This window comes from Chrysemys picta, chromosome 25 (genome assembly GCF_011386835.1).
Source record: "Chrysemys picta bellii isolate R12L10 chromosome 25, ASM1138683v2, whole genome shotgun sequence".
In the NCBI taxonomy this organism is placed as follows: domain Eukaryota; kingdom Metazoa; phylum Chordata; order Testudines; family Emydidae; genus Chrysemys; species Chrysemys picta.
In genome coordinates, this window is record NC_088815.1 from 8,461,649 (window position 1) to 8,487,213 (window position 25,565).

At 52.6% G+C, this 25,565-nt stretch overlaps 2 protein-coding genes across 3 annotated transcripts; both read left to right on the top strand.

Moving 5' to 3' along the window:
* Positions 1–1,235: 1,235 nt before the first annotated feature.
* EBI3 (Epstein-Barr virus induced 3) lies at positions 1,236–13,703 on the top strand. 2 transcript variants are annotated; one of them, XM_042841481.2, is made up of 7 exons: positions 1,236–1,376; positions 7,935–8,145; positions 9,291–9,530; positions 9,857–9,974; positions 10,233–10,405; positions 11,372–11,535; positions 12,267–13,703. In XM_042841481.2, exons 2-7 carry the CDS (start codon positions 8,061–8,063, stop codon positions 12,417–12,419), a joined length of 933 nt encoding a protein of 310 aa, XP_042697415.1. In that variant the 5' UTR covers positions 1,236–1,376; positions 7,935–8,060; the 3' UTR covers positions 12,420–13,703. The 2 variants fall into 2 exon arrangements, with proteins under 2 accessions (XP_042697415.1, XP_005281258.1); XM_005281201.4 differs by having other exon boundaries at positions 1,239–1,376; positions 8,028–8,145.
* Positions 13,704–15,741: 2,038 nt separating this feature from the next.
* YJU2 (YJU2 splicing factor homolog) lies at positions 15,742–25,448 on the top strand. The gene is made up of 8 exons (XM_008168850.4): positions 15,742–15,868; positions 16,387–16,487; positions 17,600–17,744; positions 18,463–18,597; positions 19,390–19,571; positions 21,269–21,389; positions 22,618–22,783; positions 24,387–25,448. Exons 1-8 carry the CDS (start codon positions 15,845–15,847, stop codon positions 24,503–24,505), a joined length of 993 nt encoding a protein of 330 aa, XP_008167072.2. The 5' UTR covers positions 15,742–15,844; the 3' UTR covers positions 24,506–25,448.
* Positions 25,449–25,565: the final 117 nt, after the last annotated feature.

A 25,565-nucleotide genomic window follows, 5' to 3' on the forward strand; every position in this document is an offset into this window, starting at 1 on the left:
TAGCAGGGGGCTGCCGTTTGGGGCTATTCCAGTCCAGGACTCTCCCCCCAGGACAGCAGCTCCCACCCCACTTGTTGTTCCAGTCCTGGCCTCCTGCGTAGCCGTCCCACGCCACTAACTGCCAACGCACATCAGCCTGCAGACCTCCCCCCCGCCCCATCACCCCAGCTCTGTCAGTGCCCCTCAGTCCTGCCCCGCAGCCCCAACCCTCCTCTGCCACTCTCTGGGCCCCCACCAAGCAGACTCAGCCGGTGCTGCTGGACTGTTAACCATCGCTCGCTGGCTCGTTTCACGGGGCCTAGGCTGAGACCCTGCCAAACTCATTCCGTTTGTGGCCAAGGCCAGCTCCATAGCCCAGCGTTCCAGAGGCAAAATGCTCCTTTTCCATTCGGCCGGCTGGGAAACGTCGTTAACAGCACCCCACGAAATGGCAACATTTGGGAAAGGTTTGGCTTGATCCCGATGATGTCATCCCAGCGGGGGATCGGGCCCCATTCTCCCCCAAGGGAGCTCTCAGCTGGGGACTGACCCAGTGGAGGTGGGGGAGCCTCGTGCTGTCAGCAGGGGGGACTGCGGGGACAGGCTATGAGAGAGGAGAGCTGGTCGGGCGAGAACTCGGGAGCAGAAGGGGATTTTTGTGGCTCATGGTTTCCGCCAGGACTAGCCATTTTGGGAGGGGGGGGTCACCAGGGAAGGGGGTTCCCCCAGACACACCTGGGAGTCAAAAACTTAGTTAAAAAAATGAAAGTTTAGCAAAAATCCTATTGGATGAAAGTGGCTGCGCTGTCCCGAGACACATCCAGGCCCCTGGGGCCCAGTCTGTGTCCGCCCCGAGGACAGCTTTGCACATGCCGGGGGGCTGGACTCACGAACCCCACGTTCCGGTGCAAACTAGGAGTCTGCCCCCGCTCCCACTTCTGAGAGAGCAATAATTCCCACTGGCTTCTGAGGGGCAGGATCAAACCCCAAATAATCCAGTCGCTGCCTTTTTCTTAAACCCTTGTTTCAAAAGCACTTTGCCCTGCTGCAGCTGGGCCCAGACCAGCTAAACACGCCCCCCCCCCAGCTGCCCCCTCATCTCCGAGAGAGACCTGGGCACATGCACCCCAGACACCAATTCCCTCTGTCCCTCCAGACGCCACTCCAGGGACCCCGCCTTGCCCAGGGCGGGGACTTGTGGGCTTTGTGGTTTGTTCCGAGTTGTCTCCGGGAACCTCGGTGGGAAAGGCTCGTGAATTTCCTGAGCGCGTTGTGTGCGAGGAAGTGAGCAGCAGCCGGGCTGAGGTCAGACGGGGATTTTGCTTCCCGAGCCGAGGCTCCTACAGTAGTTGCCTCCGGTTCGGAGTGGCATCAGGACGCCGAGCTGCGCGCGTCAGGTGAGTCTCTGGATTCCTCTGGGCTTTGAGGGCAGGTGGGGCTGTTTGATGCTCGTGCGGTTGGGGTGAAGCAGCCCTGACATTCGCTGCCTTTCACGCCCTCCTCTGCGCCTGGGAGAGGGTGGGTAACTCACCCTCCTGGCATCAAAGCCGCTGTCAACGCTCGAGCACAGTGTTGGAGTTGCCAGGGGGCGGTGACCAGTGAGAGATCCCCCCCCCACCCCCCTGCTGAATGTCTAGGTAAGAATCTAGGTTACCAGCTGTTTGGATCTGGCACTGACCGAAAACCGCTACGATCTCATGGCTGCGGGCTGGGTCCTCAGCTCAGTGCCAGGCAGGACAAAATTCCCCCAGCCACTTGCCCTCCTAACTGGGGTAGGAAGCTCACGGTCTAGTGGCCAGGGCATGGGACGGGGTCTTGGGAAGATCTAGGTTCAATTCCTAGCTCCACTACAGACCCCTTCTGTGTCCCTTCACTTACCCAGTGCTTGGGCCCCTGATCTGTAACCCTACCTGCTCAGATTCCTGATGGAGGGGGAGATATGTGGGTTCACCACGGGGGTAAGTACCTTGGCAGAGCTTGGGCTGGGCGGCAGGGCTGTCCAGGAGCGAAGGGGCTGTGGAGCCTGAACAAGAGAACAGAACGGCTGGCCCGGAAGCTGCTGTCCACATGGGACCTGCCTAGCAGCAAGACAGGATTGTCCACCAGAGCCCCTAGCTCTGAATTCACCCCGCCAAACCACAGAGCTCTGGGGCCACGGGGGAACATTAATGCTAAGCCCTAGCTCTTATCTAGCACGTCCCAGCAGTAGAGCTCAAAGCTCAGTGGTCACTGTCATCACCCCTAGTGTACAGATGGGGAAACTGAGGCACAGAGCGGGGCTGTGACTTGCCCACGGTCAGGGTCAGAGCTAGGAATGGAGCTCAGGTCTCCCCGGGGCCAGTGCTCTAACCAGTAGGTCAGGCTGCCTCCAAGCGTGGTTTCGCCATGAGAAGACGGTGTCAGCCAAAAAAATCCCCTTTTCTGTCCCTGCCTCGCTGGGCTGCCGGTAAAACAAGCCAACCACCCCGTGGCTGCCCTGGTGTGTCCTGAGCCTGGCCCCTAGCAGAGAGCGGCGGGGTTTTCATACGTCTGCCAAACAGCAGCATTCACGGCAGGGGCACCTCTCGGCCACAGAGCCCCAACCACTCACCCAGCCTGGGAAACCCCAGCTGAGACACCTGCCCTGCACTCCTGACTCTACCCCCAGCTTGGTTTCTACCCCCGGTAGTTTCCCCCCAGCCCAACCTGTCTCTCTTCTTTCCCAGGAGACGCTGCAGGGCCCTCGGGTGGGGGAATGCCCAGCTGGGCCGAGGGGCTTGCTGCAGGACACACCCGCTTCACCCTGGGGGAGGCCGGTTGGGGACCCACTCGGCCAGCAAAGCAGCTGTCACTGAGCATGGGGCTCGCACAAATTCAGCAGCTTCCTGTGAAGGCGCTGGGGCCCGACCCAGTGGGAGAAACACCAGGCTCTCCTGTTTATTGCGCTCAGTGTCACACGGCTGATTACCTGCCCTGTGGGCGGGTGGCGTATGTGTGCATTTGGTGCAAGGAGCTCCTGGCCCTCAGAGACCGCGTCCGGGCTTTGGAGGCCAGGGTGGCGGAACTGCAGGAGCTAAGGGAGGCAGAGAGGTATGTTGAAGAGGCTTTCCGGGACACACTAGATTTGACCCACTTCCGGTCGGACAGCCCCAGCGCTGTTCAAGAGGATGAAAGGCTCAGGGAAGGGGAGCGGTCAACGGGAGCAGAGGGAAACCTTCCCCTAGTTGGGACCCTACTTCCAGTTGATGTTGGGGGTCTCCTTTCGCACTGAGGTTACCTCTCCGGGGGAGGGAACTCCAGTCATTAGGAAAAGGCAGGGGTTAGTAATGGGAGATTCAATCATTAGAAACATAGATAGCTGGGTTTGCGATGACCGGGAGAACCGTATGGTGACTTGCCTGCCTGGTGCGAAGGTTGCGGATCTCTCGAGGCGCCTGGATAGACTTATGTGTAGTGCTGGGGAGAAGCCGGTGGTCGTGGTACCAGTGACATAAGGAAGGGTAGGAGAGACGTCCTGGAGGCCAAATTTAGGCTGCTAGGAAAGAGACTGAAATCCAGGACATCTCTGGTGGTATTCTCAGAAATGCTCCCAGTTCCACGCGCAGGACCAGGTAGGCAGGCAGAGCTTCAGAGACTCAATGCGTGGATGAGTCGATGGTGTAGAGAGGAGGGGTTTCGATTTATTAGGAACTGGGGAAACTTTTGGGATGGGGGGAGCCTATACGGGAAGGATGGGCTCCACCTAAACCAAAGGGGATCCAGACTGCTGGCACTTAACATTAAAAAGGTCGCAGAGCAGTTTTTAAACTAGGAGATGGAGGAAAGTTGATTGCTGCAGAGGAGCATGTGGATCAGACAGAGACTTCTCTTAGAGGAGAAGGGGGGGAGAGATAGCTCAGTGGTTTGAGCATTGGCCTGCTAAACCCAGCGTTGTGAGTTCAATCCTTGAGGGAGCCATTTGGGGATTTAGTTGGGGATTGGTCCTGCTTTGAGCAGGGGGTTGGACTAGATGACCTCCAGAGATCCCTTCCAACCCTGATATTCTATGAGAGTCTATTGATAGATTCTCTAGGTTTTGGTCAGGAGGACGGAAGAGGATAAAGTATGGGCCAGATCAGATGAGAAACATTCACATAAAAAAAAAAGAATCTGACACATCGGAAAAGGGCAGACAAATAAACAGTGACAAGTTTTTAAAGTGCTTGTACACAAATGCTAGAAGTCTAAATAATAAGATGGGTGAACTAGAGTGCCTCGTGTTAAAGGAGGATATTGGCATCACAGAAACCTGGTGGAATGAGGACAATCAATGGGACACAATCATTCCGGGGTACAAAATATATCAGAAGGACAGAACAGGTTGTGCGGGGGCGGGGGGAGGGGGAGGAGAGTGGCACTATACGTGAAAGAAAATGTAGAATCAAATGAAGTAAAAATCTTAAATGAATCCATATGTTCCACAGAATCTCTATGGATAGTAATTTTTTATTTTATTTATTTTATAATGGAGATATCCATCTCCTAGAACTGGAAGGGACCTTGAAAGGTCATCGAGTCCAGCCCCCTGCCTTCACTAGCAGGACCAAGTACTGATTTTGCCCCAGATCCCTAAGTGGCCCCCTCAAGGACTGAACTCATAACAGTGGGCTCTATTATCGACCACCTGACCAGGACAGTGATAGTGACAATGAAATGCTAAGGGAGATTAGAGAGGCTATCAAAATAAAGAACTCAATAATAGTGGGGGATTTCAATTATCCCCATATCGACTGGGTATATGTGACCTCAGACAAAATGCAGAGACAAAATGTCTCGACACTTTAAATGACTGCTTCTTGGAGCAGCTGGTACAGGAACCCACAACGGGAGAGGCATGGGAGAGTGGAGCGCAGGATCTGGTCCAAGAGGTAACTAGAACAGGACCGCTTGGAAATAGTTGGGAAATAGACCATAATATAACAACATTTCACATCCCTGTGGTGGGAAGAACACCTCAACAGCCCAACACTGTGGCATTTAATTTCGGAACTATGCAAAAATGAGGGGGTTAGTTCAACAGAAATGAAAAGGGACAGTGACTAAAGTGAAATCCCTGCAAGCTGCATGGACACTTTTCAAAGACACCATAATAAAGGCCCAACTTCAATGTATACCCCAAATTAAAAAACACAGTAAAAGAACTAAAAAAGAGCCACCGTGGCTTAACAACCGCGCAAAAGAAGCTGTGAGAGAGAGAAAAAGGCATCTTTTAAAAAGTGGAAGTCAAATCCTAGTGAGGTAAATAGAAAGGAGCATAAACACTGCCAAATTCAGTGTAAAAATGTAATAAGAAAAGCCAAAGAGGAGTTTGAAGAACGGCTAGCCAAAAACTCAAAAGGTAATAACAACATGTTTTTTAAGTGCATCAGAAGCAGGAAGCCTGCTAAACAACCAGTGGGGCCCCTGGACGATCGAGATACAAAAGGAGCGCTTAAAGACGATAAAGTCATTGCGGAGAAACTAAATGAATTCCTTGCTTCAGTCTTCACGGCTGAGGATGTTAGGGAGATTCCCAAACCTGAGCCATCCTTTGTAGGTGACAAATCTGAGGAATTGTCACAGATTGAAGTGTCACTAGAAGAGGTTTTGGAATTAATTGATAAACTTAACAGTAACAAGTCACCAGGACCAGATGGCATTCACCCAAGAGTTCTGAAGAACTCAAATGTGAAATTGCGGAACTATTAACTATGATTTGTCACCTGTCCTTTAAATCAGCTTCTGTACCCAATGACTGGAAGATAGCTCATGTAATGCCGATATTTAAAAAGGGCTCTAGAGGTGAGCCCGGCAATTACAGACCGGTAAGTCTAACGTCAGTACCGGGGAAATTAGTTGAAATAATAGTAAAGAATAAAATTGTCAGACACATAGAAGAACATAAATTGTTGGGCAAAAGTCAACATGGTTTCTGTAAAGGGAAATCGTGTCTTATTAATCTATTAGAGTTCTTTGAAGGGATCAACAAACATGTGGACAAGGGGGATCTAGTGGACATAGTGTACTTAGATTTCCAGAAAGCCTTTGACAAGGTCCCTCACCAAAGGGAAGGAGTACTTGTGGCACCTTAGAGACTAACAAATTTATTAGAGCATAAACTTTCGTGGACTACAGCCCACTTCTTCGGATGCATACAGAGTGGAAGAATCCATCCGAAGAAGTGGGCTGTAGCCCACGAAAGCTTATGCTCTAATAAATTTGTTAGTCTCTAAGGTGCCACAAGTACTCCTGTTCTTTTTGCGGATACAGACTAACACGGCTGCTACTCTGAAACCTCACCAAAGGTTCTTACATAAATTAAGTTGTCATGGGATAAGAGGGAAGATCCTTTCATGGATTGAGAACTGATTAAAAGACAGGGAACAAAGGGTAGGAATAAATGGTAAATTTTTCAGAATGGAGAGGGATAACTAGTGGTGTTCCCAAGGTTCAGTCCTAGGACCAATCTTATTCAACTTATTCATAAATGATCTGGAGAAAGGGGTAAACAGTGAGGTGGCAAAGTTTGCAGATGATACTAAACTGCTCAAAATAGTTAAGAAAAAAGCAAACTGTGAAGAACTTCAAAAAGATCTCACAAAACGAAGTGATTGGACAACAAAATGGCAAATGAAATTTAATGTGGATAAATGTAAAGTAATGCATATTGAAAAAAATAACCCCAACTATACATACAATATGATGGGGGCTAATTTAGCTACAACTAATCAGGAAAGAGATCTTGGAGTCATCGTGGATAGTTCTCTGAAGACGTCCGCGCAGTGTGCAGCGGCCGTCAAAAAAGCTAACAGAATGTTAGGAATAATTAAAAAAGAGATAGAGATAAGATGGAGAATATCTTATTGCCCTTAAATATAAATCCATGGTACACTCACATCTTGAATACTGCGTACAGATGTGGTCTCCTCATCTCAAAAAAGATATACTGGCATTAGAAAAGTTTCAGAGAAATGATTAGGGGGTTGGAACCGGTCCCATATGAGGAGAGATTAAAGAGGCTAGGACTTTTCAGCTTGGAAAAGAGGAGACTAAGGGGGGATATGATAGAGGTATATAAAATCATGAGTGGTGTGGAGAAAGTAAATAAGGAAACGTGATTTACTTGTTCCCATAATATAAGAACTAGGCGCCACCAAATGAAATTAATGGGCAGCAGGTTTAAAACAAATAAAAGGAAGTTCTTCACACAGCGCACAGTCAACTTGTGGAACTCCTTGCCTGAGGAGGTTGTGAAGGCTAGGACTATAACAGGGTTTAAAAGAGAACTGGATAAATTCATGGAGGTTAAGTCCATTAATGGCTATTAGCCAGGATGGGTAAGGAAGGGTGTCCCTAGACTCTGTTTGTCAGAGGGTGGAGATGGATGGCAGGAGAGAGATCACTTGATCATTACCTGTTAGATTCACTCCCTCTGGGGCACTGGTCACTGTCGGTAGACAGAGTACTGGGCTGGATGGACCTTTGGTCTGACCCAGTATGGCCGTTCTTATGTTCTTATGGAAGCTGGGTGGGGTGGCCCTGGGGATGGATTCCCTCCCCTGGAGCACAACCGCCAGCACGTGCCATTTGCTCTTCCAGGTGCCAGGCGCAGGATTCGAGATGGGGCCTGAGCCCCAGCATCAGATCTGCTGCGCTTGGCTGGCAGGGTGCTTTTCCCCACCGCAGGATTGTTGTTTAGCCGTACGCTGGTAGCAAGCAGAAGGCCCAACCCAGAGAGACACCCAGTGAGAGAGAGGGGCCCTGCCCTGAGGAGTTCACAGCCTAAATAGACAAAGGGGAAGGGGAAACTGAGGAACGGAAAGGGGAAGGGACTTGCCCAGTTGCTGGGCATAGAATCTGGGTCCCAGGCCCTTTCTTCTAACCACTGGCCGATGCTGCCTTCATGCAGTCCGAACCCCCTCCATAAATGACATCAATCTCTTGTCCCAACCCCCCAGGGTCGAGCACCTCTCGGGAAGGCGTTGTCTGTTCCCAGCCACACCCACTTTCAGACCCTGATCTTGCTCCGCTCCTGACGGCTTTTTCTCCAGGCGCCTGTGCTGCCGACCGGCGCCCGCTGGGAAATGAAGTGGATGGTGATCGTCGCCTTGGTCCTGCCGGCCTGGTCCTCCCCCTGCAGCAGCACGGCTGGGCGCGATGGAGAGGAGGGTACGAGAAGGAAGGGCTGTTTCCCAGTGGCCCCTAGCCCCTTGGCGGTGGGGTTTGCTCCGTGGCGCCAGGAGATGCCGAGCAGATGGTCCCTTGCACTCCGATGCGCCATCTCGCCCAGTAGCCTGACTCGGACCCCAGCCAATGACGCATGCAGCAGAGGGTGGTACTTAGGGTGACCAGACAGCAAGTGTGGAAAATTGGGACGGGGGTGGGGGGTAATAGGAGCCCATATAAGAAAAAGACCCAAAAATCGGGCCTGTCCCTATAAAATCAGGAGATCTGGTCACCCTAGTGGTACTAGATTATTGGGTGGGGGGATTTCTCCTGACCCCGGCTGGTGATCGGCTTGTGCCTGATGCGGGCGGGTGGGCAGCCCCTGCAGGTTAATCCTAGCAAGGGGATAACATCCCGCGTGGAGCTGATGCTGGGCACGTTAGGTTAACAATGAGCAGGGCGGGGAGGAGGGAAGGCTGCCTCCTTTGGAGGGGTCACATTACTTTGCAAGCTGGTGAGTCGCGGCCCCATGTAGCCAGGATTACCCCGGGCAGAACCCCCTGCCTTGGGAACTTCCCTGTGCTGGGAATGTCCCACTCCTGGGCCAGTCATTTCCTATGAGGTCAGTGGCAGAGTCAAGAAGAGAACCCAGGAGTCCTGGCTCCCTAGTTTGGTGTCCTGGCCCCTGGGTCACGGTTTTCAAAAGCTGCTGAGGGAGTTTGGCCAGTTAACCTAGCGGCGAAAAGCAGGACAAGACCCGGCGGCTGGGAGCAGAAGCCAGCCATGTTCTAATGAGAACTAGGACCCCAGCTGGAACAGAGAGGGGGATTAACCAACGGGACGCTCCGGAGGGAAGTGGTGGATTCTGCCTCTCTAGATGCCTTCAGATCAACTCTGGTGGCCTGTCTGGAAGAGACGCTTTGTCCAAACAAATACCGGGCTCACGCTGGGGGTAATTGGGTTAAATTCTCCGGCCTGTGATACCCAGCAGATCAGACCAGATGATCTCCTGCTCCCTTCTGAATTCCCCTAAATGGTAATGGGATTTGAGCTCCTCACTAACTCCCGCCCTAAAGCAGCACCCACTGCCTGCCCGAGTGCCGGGTACCATGCCGGGCACCCTGTGACAGCTCCCCGTTGCGTTGTAGGCCTCTGCCACGTCCAGCATGGCGCGCTCGGCACCGACCTGCTTCTACGCTGCGACGCTCCCGGCGGGAGGGTGGAATGGAGAGTGAATGGCACCAAGGTGGCCACCTCCGAGGCCGCAGTGGGAGGAGACAAGGACCAGCTCTTGCTGCAGAACGTCAGCCCGGCCCACGAGGGGGAATACAGCTGCCACCACCCCGGCACTGGGAAGACCCTGCGCAGGATTCGGCTGCGGGTGGGCTGTGAGTGCGTTGTTCCTTTGTGTGTGTGTGCGGGTTTCTCTCATTCTGCCCCTGCACCCACAGCTGCTGTGTCACAGACTGTCAGGAGTGGGGGATCGAACCTGGGACCTCAGGCTCTCAATGCAGATGCCTCTGCTGCCTGAGCTAAAAGAGCCGCTTCTGTTAGCAAAGGCTGGGGCAGGCTGATCAGTGGGGTCCCCCCAGGGACAGAGCGCCAGGCTGAGTGGGGTGGGTGACGTGTGCTGCTCCAGGGTTGCGCTGCCCTGGATGTAGTCCGGCTTCCCCTGCAATGTCTGGGTGACTGTCCGTCCCTCCCCCTCCCGCAGCGCCCCCCGAGAAGCCTGCCGTTGAGTGCTGGGCTGTCAGTTACCCCCAGACCGTCGACTGTACTTGGAAGCTGGCGTCTGAACCGCGCCTGGAGACGTATTTCATCACCACGTACAGGTAAAATCCTCCAGGGGCCAGCTGGGGACAAGGGGGAGAGGGAGGGAGAAAGGACCTGACCTCTAGGTGGTCCCCAAGTTTAGTCCCCAGGTGCAATCAGCCGACTCTTGGGGCATCACTCGTCTGCTGGGTGAGAGGCGAGCCCAGCCTCCCAGCTCGCCCTGGTAAGCCGTGGTAGCACAAAGCCCACGGGGTATGTGACCCTCTATGAGCACCAGGAGCCCATTGGACAGAGAGCTGCGTCCTCCCCTACTGCAGGCATGGCATGGGGGCCCAGGAGAACGAGTGTGTCCAGCCGGGGGCCGGGGCCAGTAGCTGCTCCATCAGCGACATCCAGATGTTTTCCATCACCCCCTACGTGCTGAACGTGACGGCCGTGAACCCGCTGGGCGCGACGATGAACCTCTTCCCCTTCATTGTGGAGCAGATCAGTAAGAGTTCACAGCCCCTCGGGATAGGCCGCCATGGGGAGGGGAGGGCAGGGATCTCTGGGGGCTTGGGGGGCAGGGGCTCCAGGGCATAAGGGTGCATGGCACCACGCTTAAAGCAGGGCACTGGGGGTCAGGACTCCTGGGTTCTATTCTCAGAACTACCAGTGATTTGCTGCACGACCTTGAGCACGTCACTTAACCTCTCTTGGTTAGAGCAGCGGGAGTGGGAGTCAGGACTCCTGGGTTCTATGCCACCTCCACGGTGGTGCTTTCCCTGCACTTGGTGACCGGGGTAATGGGGTTGGGGAGGCGGGTTACCTAGTGGAGTGTGGGGCACCAGAGAAGATATTTCAGTCAATCTGACCATCGCGTTTCAGATACCAGCGGGACTGGCTGGATTGGGGACGGAGACTGGGAATCTCAAAGGAGACCTGCGGGACAGACCCATCCCCCCTTGGGGTCCGTGGGGTATCCCAGCCAAAACGGGCCGGGTCCTTGCTGGGTCACGCAGCTCACCTGGGATGGAAAGTCCCCCGGGTCTGCTGGCAGCTTGGAGGCCTTTGTGCAATGAGCCGGTGGGTCTCAGCCCATTGTGCGATGGGCAGGCGCCACTTCCCAAAGCTTGGCACCGCAGGCCCATGCTGAGAAGTGTTCCCTCTAGCTCTGGGGTGAGACTCTCTAGTGGGCAGCTGTGCCTGGGAAACCGCCCCTGCCCCTGCCATACGGTGCCACGACAGAGCCAGTTCTGGCTGGCTGGACCTTACCATGAGGACGTTGGGATCTCATGGGCCCCAGCAGGAGCCCTGGTGGGTATCAAAGAGCACAGCCCTGGGACACTCATCGTGCTGGGCTCCCCAGCTGGCGCTGCTGGGCAAAGCAACAAGACTGCACCCGCCGCTGGTGCGGAAGGACTCGGGCTGCCAGATGGACATGGATTTGGGGTGATTGTTCTGTGTGTTTTGTTAGTCCGGCCGGATCCCCCGGAAGACCTGAAGGTCTCCCCCATCCCTGGGGAGCGCAAGAAGCTGCTCCTGGAGTGGCAGCCGCCCAGTTCCTGGCCCTTCCCACAGTACTTCCCACTCAAGTACCTCATCCGCTACGCGAGGGAGGGAGCCAACAGCAACCGAACGGTGAGTGCCCACGACGCCCCGGCGCTCTCGGCTCCAGCAGTTCGCGGGTTGCTGTCGGTTCGCTTTGCTTCGCGGACGGCGTTGAGGGCAGCCGGTGCACTCAACCCACTGGAGAAGGCCCCGTTTGCCCTCCCAGGCCCGTCGGTCCAGGCGGGACCCGTCTGGGTGAAGGCCGTTATCTGCTTTGGCATAGAAATGGCGCCAATCACGTCCTGCCCGCTGCCCACACCGGGACTGCAGGGTCTGAGCGAGGGCAGAGAGTCGCTGCTTTGCTTTTCTGAGCGTGCTGAAGAGCCGCAGAGCTGATTAATGGGGAGGTGGGGGGATCCCCATCCCCTCAATTCTCTATCCCTTGGCTCTGTTCCTCCTGGGGGCAGATTCTTACACGTTCTTCTGAAGCAGCGAGCGCTGCCCACTGTCTGAGGCGGGAGGCTGGGCTAGTTGGGCCCCGGATCTGATCCACTCAGGGAATTCCTCTGGTGCTCTAAGCTGCTCCTCCTCCTCCGTCTTTCTGCGCAGCGTCTCGTACAGCGCTGAGCACGGTGCCGCCTCTTCTGTACCTTAGCTTTGCCCAAGCTCACGGGGCGAGTCCAAGGCAAAGCCTGGTATAGAAGCTCTGTTTCCTGCCTCCCAGTCTGCTAGGCAACCTCCCCTTGCGTGTGGCCCTGCAGGGTTCCCGCGGGGCATGTTCCCGGCCTAACCCCACCTCCGCCGCATGTGTTGCCCCCCAGATCGGGCCGTACGAGCAGACCTCCTTCATCCTGACTGGGATCCGCCCCAGAGCCGTTTACCACGTGCAAGTGGCAGCCAAGGACTTCACGGACTACGGCGACTACAGCACCTGGAGCCCGCTGGTATCTGGCACCCCCTGGACGCAGCCGTGAGCGGGGTTGTCTGGTGCGGCCAGAAGCTCTCGCACTTGCCTCCCAGTGGGGTCAAGATTTGACTTGCTTTCGCCTTCACCTTCCACTCAAGTGGCTGTAATTCACCTGACAGAAAACCCAGGAGCTGGGTTGAGATGGGAGAGGGTCCCTATGCTGAGATTCTCCTTTCTGCTGCTGGGCTCTCAAAACCCCTCTGTCCTTCTCCTCGCCCCCAGTCCGCCGTGGGTAACAGCACCCACTTCTTGCCAACCTGGCTGCTGGGGCTTTGTTGTTGTTGCTGCCCCGTGTAACCCACTGCGGGATTCAACCTGCTGTGGGCCTCAGACGCTGGGGACGAGTTTCCTTGGAGCAGAGGAAGTACGTGCCCCACTGGTAGGCGTGTGGGACGAGGCCCCCTCTGGGCCGGTTCACCGAGGACATGAGTCTGGTGCAGTCCCATCTCCGGAGCAGCGTTTCTGCTTTCAGCTCGGGAGGTCCCCAGGGTGGCTGTGTGTGTCAGTGAACCCTCCCAACTCAGACCATGGTTCCCAAGAGAGACGGGGCTACATTCCAGCCCAAATCCTGCTCTTTGGACAAAGCATGGTTCAGCTACTGAGTCAAAGCCAAGCTGGCAGCAGGAGGTGCCACTCCTTCCCCGGGCCCCTCCCTCAAGGCTGGCTGTGGCCAGTTCACTTCAAACGCCCCTTTTGTCCTCTTCCTGAGCCTGGTTTCCCACCCGCGCCGGCAGACCCTCTTCCCAGTGCCCAGTGTCTTCTGGTTTCCTGCCCCTTCTCCAGCCAGTTCCCTTCCTGTCTTCCTCCCGCATGATGGATGCCCTCCTCTCCCTGTATCCCTGTCCTCGGTGCCAGACCCACCATCCTACTCCTAAAGAGGATACAGCACGGGAGGCCCTGTGGACCAAATCATGGTGTTGTGCCACCAGCTTCTCATCTCCCATCTGTCAGTGCCTTGGAACTGTGCAAGTATTATCTGGCTTTGCAGCGAATTTATAATGAGCAGCAGCTGACCTTGTAACCGATTGACATGTGTGTGATGTCACAGGGATAGGAGTATCCCATGTCCACAGGCATAGCTTATATGTCTGGTTTTCCTATCGATAAGGCATCTTGTAATCAGGTTAAACATATTTAGAATAACCAAAATACTCAAAGAAAATACGCATTTTTTAGCCAAAGAAGTCAAAATGCTCGGGCATTCTCTCCGAGAACGTGCTCTTCAGTGCAGAATGTGTACCGTAGAGAAATCAAAAAGCGAATGGATAAAAGAAATAAATGGCAATTATATTAAGCGATGGTCTGGCTGATGTACCTTTCGGCTTCGGGGATTTAGGTTTATCACATTTCTATTCATCATCTATTTTATTAGATTTTTGCCAAGAGACAGAGGCTGTTCAAACAAAGAAGAGAAAAATATCTTACTTTTAAATAGCATCTTTCGTTGCAAAGTGTCCACTCCTTAAAGTGTTTTACAATCTAAGCCCCTAACCCTGCAAAGACTTACACACCTACTTAGTAAGCCACCAGTGGGGCTACTCGTGCGTATAAAGGTAAGTACATGAGTGTTCTGCAGCATCTCAGTTTATGGGCTTGATCCTGCCAATGCTTTTGCTACTGAGCACAGGATTGCTTAGTATCATGAATGATCCTATGAAGTACATTCGTCACATTAGACAGCGCTGTGCCTGGCAGGGAATGTCTGCAGGATCAGGCCTTAAAATACTCAACTTGAGGATTGCTGAATGCAGCCACCTCTGGGGTGGAGCCTGGTGGTTGTTTGACACAAGAGTGTAGGATAGGGAGAAGTAAGAATACCATATCCATTTGAAACTACAGCTTAGTGTGAGGGCAGCGTTTTGGCCTGTTGCTCTAGTATATTTTATAAGGACTTTCTTATGTCCTAGTAAGATTAAATTTGATTTTTAAATCTAGATTGGACGTTTGCGCTAACAGATGTGTGTCAGTTCAAACGGGAATTAATTCAGGGATGCCTTATGGCCTGTGTTATACGTAGGTTTGGCAGCATTCGGTTTTTATTTTGTTATGATTTGGATGGATAATATTACTGCTTATTTTTAAGCATTTTTTCCCAGTTTTTATCTATTTAAATTTTCACGGTTATGGGAAACACTAGACTTTGAGATTCAAAAAGTTAAAGCTTTATAACCATGAGGAGCACAAATTGTCAACATAACATGTAAATATACAAAGTAAATATCCTTACTATGGTTGCCAACTTTCCCATTGCAGAAAACCAAACACCCCGCCCCACCCCCTGCCCCGCCCCTTCTCCGAGGACCCATCCCTGCTCACTCCATCCCCCCTCCCTCTGTTGCTCGTTCTTCTCCACCCTCGCTCATTTTCAGCAGGCTGGGCAGGGGGTTGGGGTGCAGGAGGGGGTGAGGGCTCTGGTCGGGTGGCGCTCATCTCGGGCAGCTCCTGGGCAGTGGGGCTAAGGCAGGATCCCTGCCGGCCTTGGCCCTGCACCTCTCCCGGAAGTGACCAGAACATCCCTGTGGCTCCTGGCGGGGGGGGGGCTCCACGCTGTCCATGCCCTCAGCCACACACACCCCATAGCTCCCATTGGCCACAGTTCCTGGCCGATGGGAGCTGCGGATTCGGTGCTGGGGGCAGCACACAGAGACCCCCTGACCTCCCCCCTAGGGGCCGCAGGGAGATGCCGGCTGCTTTCAGGAGTGGCGCGGGGCCAGGGCAGGCAGGGAGCCTGCCTTAGCCCCACTGCACCACCAGACATTTAGTGGCCTAAAATCTTCCGGTTTGGCTTCAGTAGCCTCCAGGAGAAAGAGCCCGATTCCGGGAGACTCCTGGCGAAACGGGGAGGCTTGGCAACCCTTCCCGCTAATGGCGGAAGAGCGTGTGTATGAAACTCGAGCGTTGCTGGAACATGCTCTTTCCAGGGGCAGCGAGAGCTCTGGCGGTGTTTCTGGGCCTTCTTGCCCCTGCGGTGCCGAATGCGAGACCCGCGTGGCATTGCACTATAAACCCTGCACGTCCCCGTGCAATGGGCAAACTCAGGAGTGGGCGGCTTGCTGCCTGGTTTCTCTGTACACTACACAGGAGGGGAGAGCAGCCCCTAGGCCCGGCCGATGCACTGAACCCCACAGAGCCTCTAATGCTGATCTAGCCCTGTAGCAGGTAAGGCAAGGCTAGGCTAGGCTCCTCCCGGAACCTTTCTCGTCTGGGGTTTACGCCTAGACGGGCCTCTTTAGCTGCAGCACACGAGCCAGTGGGCGGGGTCTGAGCGTGATGGGCGGCAGGACGAGCCAATAGACAACAAGAGAGCTCGGCGTTACCTTATTTCAGGCCAATGGGAGGGGCGGGCGCTGGCTCCAGGAAGTGCCCGTGGCGCTGTGGTGGGCGGAGAGTTAGCGCGGGGCGGACTCGGGCTGGGCACAGGCAGGGGGCAAAATGTCGGAGAGGAAGGTTTTGAATGTGAGTAGGGGGCAGCCTGCGGCGCGGCGCGGAGACGGGGGGAGGGGCCCCGGAGACGGGGCCCCGTAGTGGGGGAGGGGACCGGGGGACTGGTAGTGGGCTGGAGGAGGGGGAGAGCTGGGGGCCCCGTAGCGGGGGAGGGGACTGGTAGTGGGCTGGGGGAGGAGTGGGGGCCCTGGGGCCCTGTAGTGAGGGAAGGGACCGGGGGCCCTGTAGCGGAGGAGGGGGAGAGCTGGGGGCCCCGTAGTGGGGGAGGGGAGGAGGGGGAGAGCTGGGGGCCCCGTAGCGGGGGAGGGGAGAGGTGGCAACTATGTCTGTTCTGCTGAGAGGCCTTATAAGCTTTGGGTGTCGGTAGCTTCTGGTGTGAGTGTGGGGAGCCCTGACATTGACGCCCTGCTCCGATCCTCGGTGGATCCCAAAGTGCTGGCGCAATGGGTGATACCCTCTTCCCTCACCCCCCATTTCACACCCTCACCCCCCAGCCTCCCTGCTGATGCCTTTCTGCTTTGTTCTTCTAGAAATACTACCCGCCGGATTTCGATCCGTCTAAAATCCCGAAGCTCAAGCTCCCAAAGGACCGGCAGTATGTTGTGCGGTTGATGGCCCCGTTCAACATGAGGTGAGAGAGATGGTGCTGGCAGTATGTGTACCGGAGAACCTATGGGAACACTGTTCTGTCACAAGAGATTGGCAGGTTTCATAGGATATCCCTCCTCTTGATTCTTTACTGTGTTTCCGTCGAGCTGACCATGGGATGGAGGGTGAATCTAGCTATTTGCTGAACGTACTGACTGGATTTTGGTAATGAGGAGTGATTGTGAGACTTTGGCTGTTTTTTTTTTTTAGCAAGTTAATGTGTGCACCACAATATTTACAACGGACGTAACCTTTTGGGGGGCAGGTCGGTTTTGTATAGCTATGAACTAAATAGCAGAATCCCCTCTAGAATGGCTTAATTGAGACACTCCCAAACTACTATGTATGCACGTATCACCTGATGCTTAAATGCCAGGGCTGACCAAATGTTCCCCTGCTGTATTCATAAGGGGCTTTCAGGCAGGCCTGAGGACAGCATGACCAGGCTCAACTCCACCCGGTCTTTTGCTTGTGGTGGACACACCTGCCTCTTTAGATTCAGCCTCTACTGTTGCTGTGAAAACCTCATAGAAACCAGGGGGGTGGAAAGAATGGTCTAGTGGCTGTGACTCTGGCGACCTGGGTTCAATTCCTGCCTTGGCTACAGACTTGTGGTGTGAGCTTGGGCAAGTTACCCAATCAACCCTATGCCTAAATGCCCTGTGTTTGTTTTTTAACTAATGGGGGACGATATCTGTCCACTAATAATTATATAATAATATCCATTAATGATCGTGAGGTCCTCGGATTCTACAGTGACGAAGACCATATAAGTACCTAAATGTGCAGAGTGTGCAGGCGAACGCCCCACTCCGGAGCAGTATGTCGGAGGGAGGCAACTGTCAATCGGCAGAAGTGACACTGATCAAAGATTAAATGGGAAAAATAGCAATGTAGCTAATGTCTTTCTATTCTGGTCATCTTAGAGGTTGTGTATAACAATAGGTACCAAATGTTCAGATGGGAATGCGATTCTTAAATTACAATGCCCATTAAAACTAGGCTCCGCCCCTTTGTATGTCAGTTAGACTTCTGTCTTTCTCTAGGCTTTTATTACATTGTGGACCTAATTCACGTTCTCTTTGCTTCATGTAGGTGCAAGACTTGTGGTGAGTACATCTATAAAGGCAAGAAGTTTAATGCCCGCAAAGAGACTGTTCAGAATGAAATGTACCTGGGGCTTCCCATCTTTCGCTTCTACATCAAGTGCACCCGCTGCCTGGCAGAAATCACATTCAAGGTGAAGATTTTGAGAGTTCTGTAGCTGGGCTCTGGCAGCCTGGTGTAGATCAGGGCAGTGAGTGTCAGGAGATCTCCATTCCAGTCCTAGACGGTTCCCAACAAATGCTACTATTTTAAAAAGAAGAACAGGAGGACTTGTGGCACCTTAGAGACTAACAAATTTATTAGAGCATAAGCTTTCGTGGACTACAGCCCACTTCTTCGGATGCATATAGAATGGAACATATATATGTTCCATTCTATATGCATCCGAAGAAGTGGGCTGTAGTCCACGAAAGCTTATGCTCTAATAAATTTGTTAGTCTCTAAGGTGCCACAAGTCCTCCTGTTCTTCTTTTTGCGGATACAGACTAACACGGCTGCTACTCTGAAACTTACTATTTTAAGATAACCAGAGGTCAAATTTTGCATCCTAACTACTTCATCTGTATTCCCTTTTTAACAAACAGTAAAGTGTCTCATCTACAGTCTGAGTAGGGCACTATTGCGGCTCAAATGTCTGAGTACCATGGGTGTTTCTAGGGCATAAATAATCATTCTTTTGGCAGGTGATGTGAATAAAACAAGGTTGAAGTGCTTTGTGTCGTTTTATGTGTTGCTTTGAAAATCATACTGGCTGTTCATTACCAGCACCGAATAGATTGACAATGACTGGAGCAATAGCAGCCTGTGGCATGTTCACAATAATTCCCTTGCATTGCCCCTGTCTTCCTCAGACGGATCCGGAGAACACAGACTACACCATGGAACATGGCGCCACTCGGAACTTCCAAGCTGAGAAGCTGTTGGAGGAAGAGGAGAAGAGGGTGCAGAAGGAACGAGAGGAGGAAGAGCTGAACAATCCCATGAAGGTATCTGAATGCGCCCCCTAAGTCCTAAATATTGGACTGAGATTTGCAGGCCTCAGGCCACTTGTGCTTCAGTGCATTGAAGGAAGCTACTGCCCCAGTTCTGCAACTTTGGAACTGGCCTAGGCAGAGGTGATAACTGAGGTCCCTGCTGGCAGTAGGTTCTGTCTTATCCTGGAATGAGTAAAGAGAGTTTACCACAATCTTTAATTGTACTTCTTAAGATCTGAAAACGAGGCTCCCTATACTCATGCTATTGCACGTCTAGTACTCATGCTAAACTCTGTCACTTAGGTACCATGGCAGCAGGCACCTTAGAATTGCCATACTAGTAATGGAAGCTAATGGGATTATTTAGTCTGCAGAAGAGAAGAATGAGGGGGGATTTGATAGCTGCTTTCAACTACCTGAAGGGGGGTTCCAAAGAGGATGGATCTAGACTGTTTTCAGTGGTAGCAGATGACAGAACAAGGAGCAATGGTCTCAAGTTGCAGTGGGGAAGGTTTAGGTTGGATATTAGGAAAAACTTTTCACTAGGAGGGCGGTGAAGCACTGGAATGGGTTACCTAGGGAGGTGGTGGAATCTCCTTCCTTAGAGGTTTTTAAGGTCAGGCTTGACAAAGCCCTGGCTGGGATGGTTTAGTTGGGGATTGGTCCTGCTTTGAGCAGGGGGTTGGACTAGATGATCTCCTGAGGTCCCTTCCAACCTGATAGTCTATAATTCTATAATACAGTTCCTGAGTTGTCGGTGTGGCTTACCCAGTACTTCAAGGGCTTTCCCGCTTTCCCCGCTAGGTTTTGGAGAACCGGACGAAGGACTCCAAGCTGGAGATGGAGGTTCTGGAGAACCTGCAAGAGCTGAAGGAGCTGAACCAGCGTCAGGCAAATGTGGACTTCGAATCCATGCTGAAGCAGTATAAGGACTATGAGGAAGAGCGGAAACGAAGGGAGCTAGAGGAGGATGAGACGGAGATGAAGTGAGTCAGCTGGAAACGTTGCTCATGTTTGAGTTCTGGTCACGCCTGGATATGTGACACTTTCCAGGCTGCCCCCTGTGGGCTGGGCAGTCGTCTTAACACCCCCCACAGTATTTTAATGGGAGGGACAGTGCCAGAGATCCAAAGGAGGGTAACGTTTGCGATCTGCGGTGGTGGGATTTGTGCATGGTAGGGCTGTAGTGTGGATTGGGATGTGAGGAGATCTAGTAGGATGGCTGATGTCCGATCTATCTAGACATACAGGTAAAGGACACACATGAGGAGTGGTGGCCCTAATACTGAAAGAGGTAAGGGAAATATAAGTGACCTGTTCCTCCACGGGGAGGTGTTTGCATGCCAAAAATCACGGTCCCAGTTGGCATTTTCGGCAAAGAGATCAGAGACTGAGCTGGCCTCTGAGACTGAACTCTCCTTGAGAGGAGGCCTCTTCCAGGGTGTAGGGCTAGAGTACCTTTGTGTCAGGGTGTGGGGAGAACCCCTACCACAGTGTCTATGGTATTATTCTGGGGCTAAATGAAAGACCTTTCAGCAGCACTGAACTGCACCTAAAAAGGAGACTTGGAGTGCTGCACGGATTCCAGGCCTGCCAAGCTGTAACAGCTAACACTGGGAAGGGAAGATGCTGTCTGGCAGCATTGTGGAGCTGTTGAATTCTGGCAGAGTGCCTGTCCCAGCTCAGTTGTAACATATCAGAACTACAGTGTGTGCAGGACAACACCGGTTCTCTGCAGGTCTCATGAAGGTGGATGGTTTTTGACTCCAAGGCCAAAAGTCCACAGAGATCATCTAGGGCTTGTCTTCACTACCAGGGTAAATTCACCTAAGTTATGCTACTCCAGCTACGTGAATAACTCTCCAGTCGACTTCCCTTATGCTTCTGGAAGAGCTGGAGTACTGGGGTCCACCGGAGAGCAGTCTGCCATCGATTTTAGTGGGTCTTCACTAGACCTGCTAAATCGACCCCTGCTGCATCGATTGCAGCAGCAATCTCCCCATAGTGAAGACCATTGCCTAGCCCGAGGGTCACATCTGGGTGGGGAAATTGCATGCAGGGCCATGGAATGTGGGGCTGGGGCAGGGGGTTGGGGTGCAGGAGGGAGTGCAGTGTGCAGGAAGGGGCTAAGGGTAAGGGGTTGGGGTGCAGGAGGGGTGCGGGGTGCGGCATGGGTCTCAAGGCTGGGCTGCAGGGACGTGGTGCTAGCCACTTCCGGGAGCGGCACGGGGCCAGGGCAGGCAGGGAGCCTGCCTTAGCCCCACTGTGCCACGATGGCAATCCCACAGGCCGGATCCAAGGTCCTGACGGGCCGTAGTTTGCTCACCTCTGCCCTAGTCTGACCTCCTGCATAATATCGGCCAGAGAACTGCCCCAGAATAGTTCCTGGAGCAGATATTTTAGAAAAATCATCCAGTTTTGATTTAAAAGTTACCAGTGATGGAGAATCCACCACTGACCCTTGGTAAATAGTTCCAATGGTTAATTATTCTCTCAATTAAAAATTTAACACCTTACTTCCAGTCTGAATTTTAGTTTCAAGTTCCAGCCCTTAGATTGTGTTCTACCTTCGTCTGCTAGATTGAAGAGCCTTTTATCAAATATTTGTTGCCCATCTGGGCAAATATAGACTGTAATCAAGTCACTCTGTTACACCTCTCTGGGGGATTCCTTTGATTTGCAGAGCTATGCTGGAACAAGCCCAGAGCAGGCGATTCCTGGAAGACTCTGACTCTGATGAGGAAGCTACCCAAGTGCCCTCAAGATCAGGACCGAAAACGAAACCTACCGACATCTTGCAGGAGGTAAATCCTGGGGGGTAGGGGCTTTTCCAGCAGCATGGCTCTCCGAGATGGGAGATTTTTCCACAAGGGGACAAACTAAAACCCAGCAAACCACACCTCATGAGAAGTCCCCTGTTTTGGAGACTTTGAGGCACAATTGCCTCTTTTTTCATGCCTAGTTTAGAAAATGTGGCTCATTGTATATTAAACTGAAAGAAAGAAATGAGAGGTTTTGGTCGAAGTAAACTTCAGCCTGTATCAACCAACAGAGGGGCTCATCTCCATGGGGGTGAGCTGCGGCTAAGAGCCCCCACACCTACTGTCATGCCTGATGATGGTTCAGTGGTCAGCACGTTGCTGCCGGCTTTGCTCCCTGTTCTCCGCTTGTACTTGAAAGGATTGTAATGGTTTAATCCTAAATCACATCAATGCAAGTGGTGGAAGATGCCAGTTGGACAGCCCTGAAGACTGAAGCCCTGTGTTTATACACAGCAGGGCACTCCCCTGCGTGATCTCAGCCTATTGCTCTGAGGCGGAGGGAGCTCAATCCTTGGTATAATCTCCACAGAGGATTCAGCAAACAGGCCAGTTAGCGCCAATTGCAGATGTCGCTTTTTGATGTCAATCCCTGTCCGCTGAGACCGTCAAACCGTGCAGGCTGCTGAAAGCTTTCAAGTGACTCCCAAGCCAGGCTGGAGTTGAACTGTGAAATGTTCCCTGTCCCAGTACTAGTCCTGAGCCATCTAGTCACTAGTGTGTCGAAGCCAGTGGTTGGTCCAGCAGCCAACACGTGAGGTCACAGAAGCTGGATACTGGAAAGTCCTGTTGCACACATCTGGATCACCCCTCTGCCAACGGACAACTATGCCCGCTGACCAGTGTCTCTTCCAGGCTTGCGGTGGATGACCCAAGCAACGGGGCATCAGCCCTTGGGGAGGCTCTTCCACAGCCTTCTCGATCTCTGTGACGGCAAGCTGTCCCTGGTACTCAGCCTGAATCTTCCTGTACTGATTTCGTCGTTCTGCACCTAACAATGCTCTATCCCATCCTAGCCAAACCCTTTCTTCACACCCTTTAGCTATCCAGAGAGGGGCTTTCTCCTTGCTGCTCTGTGACATGATACCTCTGTGTGTGCAGCTCCAAACCACCCTTGATTTTTATGATGATGTATAGTATTTTGCATAGTCTTTCTTCCCCCGCTAGCTGCTCCAAGGACAGAGAACGTTAATATCTGTGCTCCCTTCTGTAGGATACTGAGCCCCAGAGTAAGAAGCTAAAGACTGAAAGCTGGGAGAGGAGTGTGGGCAAACTGAACAGCAAGTCCCAGCTGGCAGGCCTGGTCACTGTGAAGAAACAGACCCCAGGCTCCACCACAGCTAACGGTGTGGGGAAGCAAACTACACAACAAAGCTCAGGTAACTTTGGTTCAGTCTCACCTGCACGGCAACGTAGGATCTGATTAGCCACTTAACTCCAGGCCACCAAGGTGGTCTCTAACAGGATGGTGACATCAAGCAGTTTAATCTCGTGTGTCTGTGTTGTCTTCGATGATATGTTGCAGTTTAGTAATTCATGACCCAATAGAACTTTGTCAGAATGGCATCAAGTCTGGCGTTGGGATTTCCAGTAGGGCCAATGCCCAGTGTTTCAGAGAGGAAGCCGTCTCCTCTCTCCTGCCTCCCACATAGTGCATTGTTATGGGGAAGTAAAATTCCTTCCTGACCACTCTGGCAAAGAGTTTGTGCCCTGAAGCATGAGAGCCGATTGCCAGTGTCTCAACTTCTATATTAACATTTTGGTGCTTGGATACAATGATGGTGCCAGTCTGTAGAAGTACCATGGTAAATATATTGATATTATTGCTCATAAAATTATTGAGCTCCTCTGTTTGTTCTGTGTCTGTATAACGCCTAACCCAAAGGAGTTGTGGCCCATAGCTCGGGCTCCTACGCGCTACAGTAATACAGACGGTAATGCGAGACCAGGCATGGGGTTTGAATTTACTGTGCTGTTCCAAAACATACAGTGAGGTTGGGGCAGTTGGCACAGCTGTTTGCTACAGTAACATGAACAACAGGCAGCTGATCAGAAGCCATCTTCCGTCTTCATTTTAAGTTGGTTAAATCTGCTTTTCCTGTACAGGGAGGTTGTTGTATGCTGTGATATTTGGAAAAAGAACAGGAGTACTTGTGGCACCTTAGAGACTAACACATTTATTTTGTGGGCTACAGCCCACTTCTTCGGATGCATATGATATTTGGGTTATGCTATTCTGCCTTCCCAAACTCCCCTGCACTCTCAGTTGCACACAACATTCTTTCCTCCCTGTCCTAAACCGTTGCGTGGGATTGCTTTGTTCTGTTGAACAGCGGCTGTGTTCCATCGCAGAGGTGGCTGCATTTTGATGGCGGGCGAAATGATCCCAGCCCTCTGGGTAGTTTGTTAATCTTTTTGAATGACAGGTGCTATGTAAGATTACGTTGGCTGCTGATCCAAACCTGGTGTTTCATGAATGGCCCAGTTGAATGATGTTTTCCCTATGTGATCCACACACCAGTCCCTCCGCCCCCCTTTCCAGCTTGAGAGCTTCTACACAAAAGACAGTTTCACACACTGGAGGCCACCTCACAGACAGCATCGGTGTTAGACTGAGGGTTGACTCACCTCACCCTCTTCTAGTTAGGTGGAAGCCTCCTATGCTTAAGTATCTCAGACGCTTCCATTCTCTTATGTTACCACCAGGGGGCAGGAGGTGAGCCTCCATAGAAATGCGACCGTCTCAACGTCAAACCTTTTAATCCTCATTGAGATTCAGGCAGGGTGCCAAGGAAACAGTTTTACTCCATGTCCTAATGCCTGGGGTTGCGGTGGGTGCCCAGAACATGGCAGTGCCCATCCAGGCAGCAGCAGGAGTGCTCCAACTCCTGGTTTCCTCAGGCGTCCATAAGGTGCAGCTCTCTGTTCTCCAGGCGTGGGTGTGGGGTGTGAATGATTGAACCTGCTCTGTTTGGCTTCTAGATGCTGCAAGTTGGAGCTCCTCACTACCTGCTGTGACCCAGCCCCCATCAGCAGCGCAGGGCTCTTCCCTCAGCCTGTTGGGGGCGTATTCAGACAGCGAAGACAGTACCAGTGACTGAGTTGGTGGGTCTCTGCTGAGAGCTCTCACTCCACTTCCTTACCCTGCTGGAGTAGAGCGAGGCCAGGGGTTGGCAATAGGGCAGAGTGTCCTCTCTTCACCCCACCACCAGGCAGCTGCTGTCCTAACAACCAAATCCTGCCAGAGAGCTGGCGTCCTTGTGCATAGAAGATCCCAGTGGGATTCCCAGGCCGTCTGCACACATGGCCAGTCATGTGTAATCGGAGCTGCTCTCCCTTCCTGGAAACCCTTAATGTACCGTCATGTTGCAGCATTCCTTCAAACTGGGATACAGGAGTACTGCTTCCAATGCAACCAGATTGCCTGCAGGCATCTCTTCCCATTAAACATCCATCAATCTGGGCTCCTGTCAGCCTGTCGTGAGTGATGGTGGCACCAGCAAACCAGAGCTGCCCAGGGGAAGAATCTCTATTAGATGAGACACGCTTCCTCTTTCCAGCCTCTTCGGAGAAAGGTTCCCGACCATGTGTTTGGGGAGATTGGGGAGTAGAAAGTGGCGATAGCGGGAGCAGAGCCCCAAGGCATGTCGGAAGGGGCTGAGAGCAGCAGGTCACCTACTGCGGCTGGAATCCATCATGCTGTCTTTATCGAAAGCCTTGTCATCAGCAGCTAAGTGGAGGGTAATGAAGTGTGTGGTTCTATATACCAGCATCTCCCTCACCGCGCAGCAGTCTCCTGGAATTCCTGTAAAGCCCAGTCTGTCTCCAGGCCCCTCTGTTAACTCTTCCCGTGTCTGAATTCTTGGCATGGGGCTGCGATTTAATGTGTAACTTGTTTTGCTCTTCTCTTGTGTCCTCCTCAACATGGCTACATTTAGCCTGTGCTAAAGTGAGAGGCAGCGCTGATGCCTCTCGTTTTCCATGAGGATCATGGAATTTTTAACACCGTTTAACTTCAGATGTAATAAAGGATTCTGAAGAGCATTTCTCCCTTCCCCTGTCATTCTTTATAAAGGGGTCTTCAGATGGCGTTGCCTAGTGGTTAGAGTAGGAGATTGGGAGTCAGGACTCCTGGGTTCCCTGGCTGGCTCAGTGTGTGAC

Excerpts from the sequence above, each read along its gene's own strand:
- EBI3 (XM_042841481.2), top strand. The coding sequence starts at position 8,061 with ATGAAGTGGATGGTGATCGTCGCCTTGGTCCTGCCGGCCTGGTCCTCC. Across the intron at positions 8,146-9,290 it reads TGGGCGCGATGGAGAGGAGG|GCCTCTGCCACGTCCAGCAT; the intron begins GTACGAGAAGGA and ends GTTGCGTTGTAG. Across the intron at positions 9,531-9,856 it reads GATTCGGCTGCGGGTGGGCT|CGCCCCCCGAGAAGCCTGCC; the intron begins GTGAGTGCGTTG and ends CCCCTCCCGCAG.
- YJU2 (XM_008168850.4), top strand. The coding sequence starts at position 15,845 with ATGTCGGAGAGGAAGGTTTTGAAT. Across the intron at positions 18,598-19,389 it reads AGCTGAACAATCCCATGAAG|GTTTTGGAGAACCGGACGAA; the intron begins GTATCTGAATGC and ends TTTCCCCGCTAG. Across the intron at positions 19,572-21,268 it reads GAGGATGAGACGGAGATGAA|AGCTATGCTGGAACAAGCCC; the intron begins GTGAGTCAGCTG and ends TTTGATTTGCAG.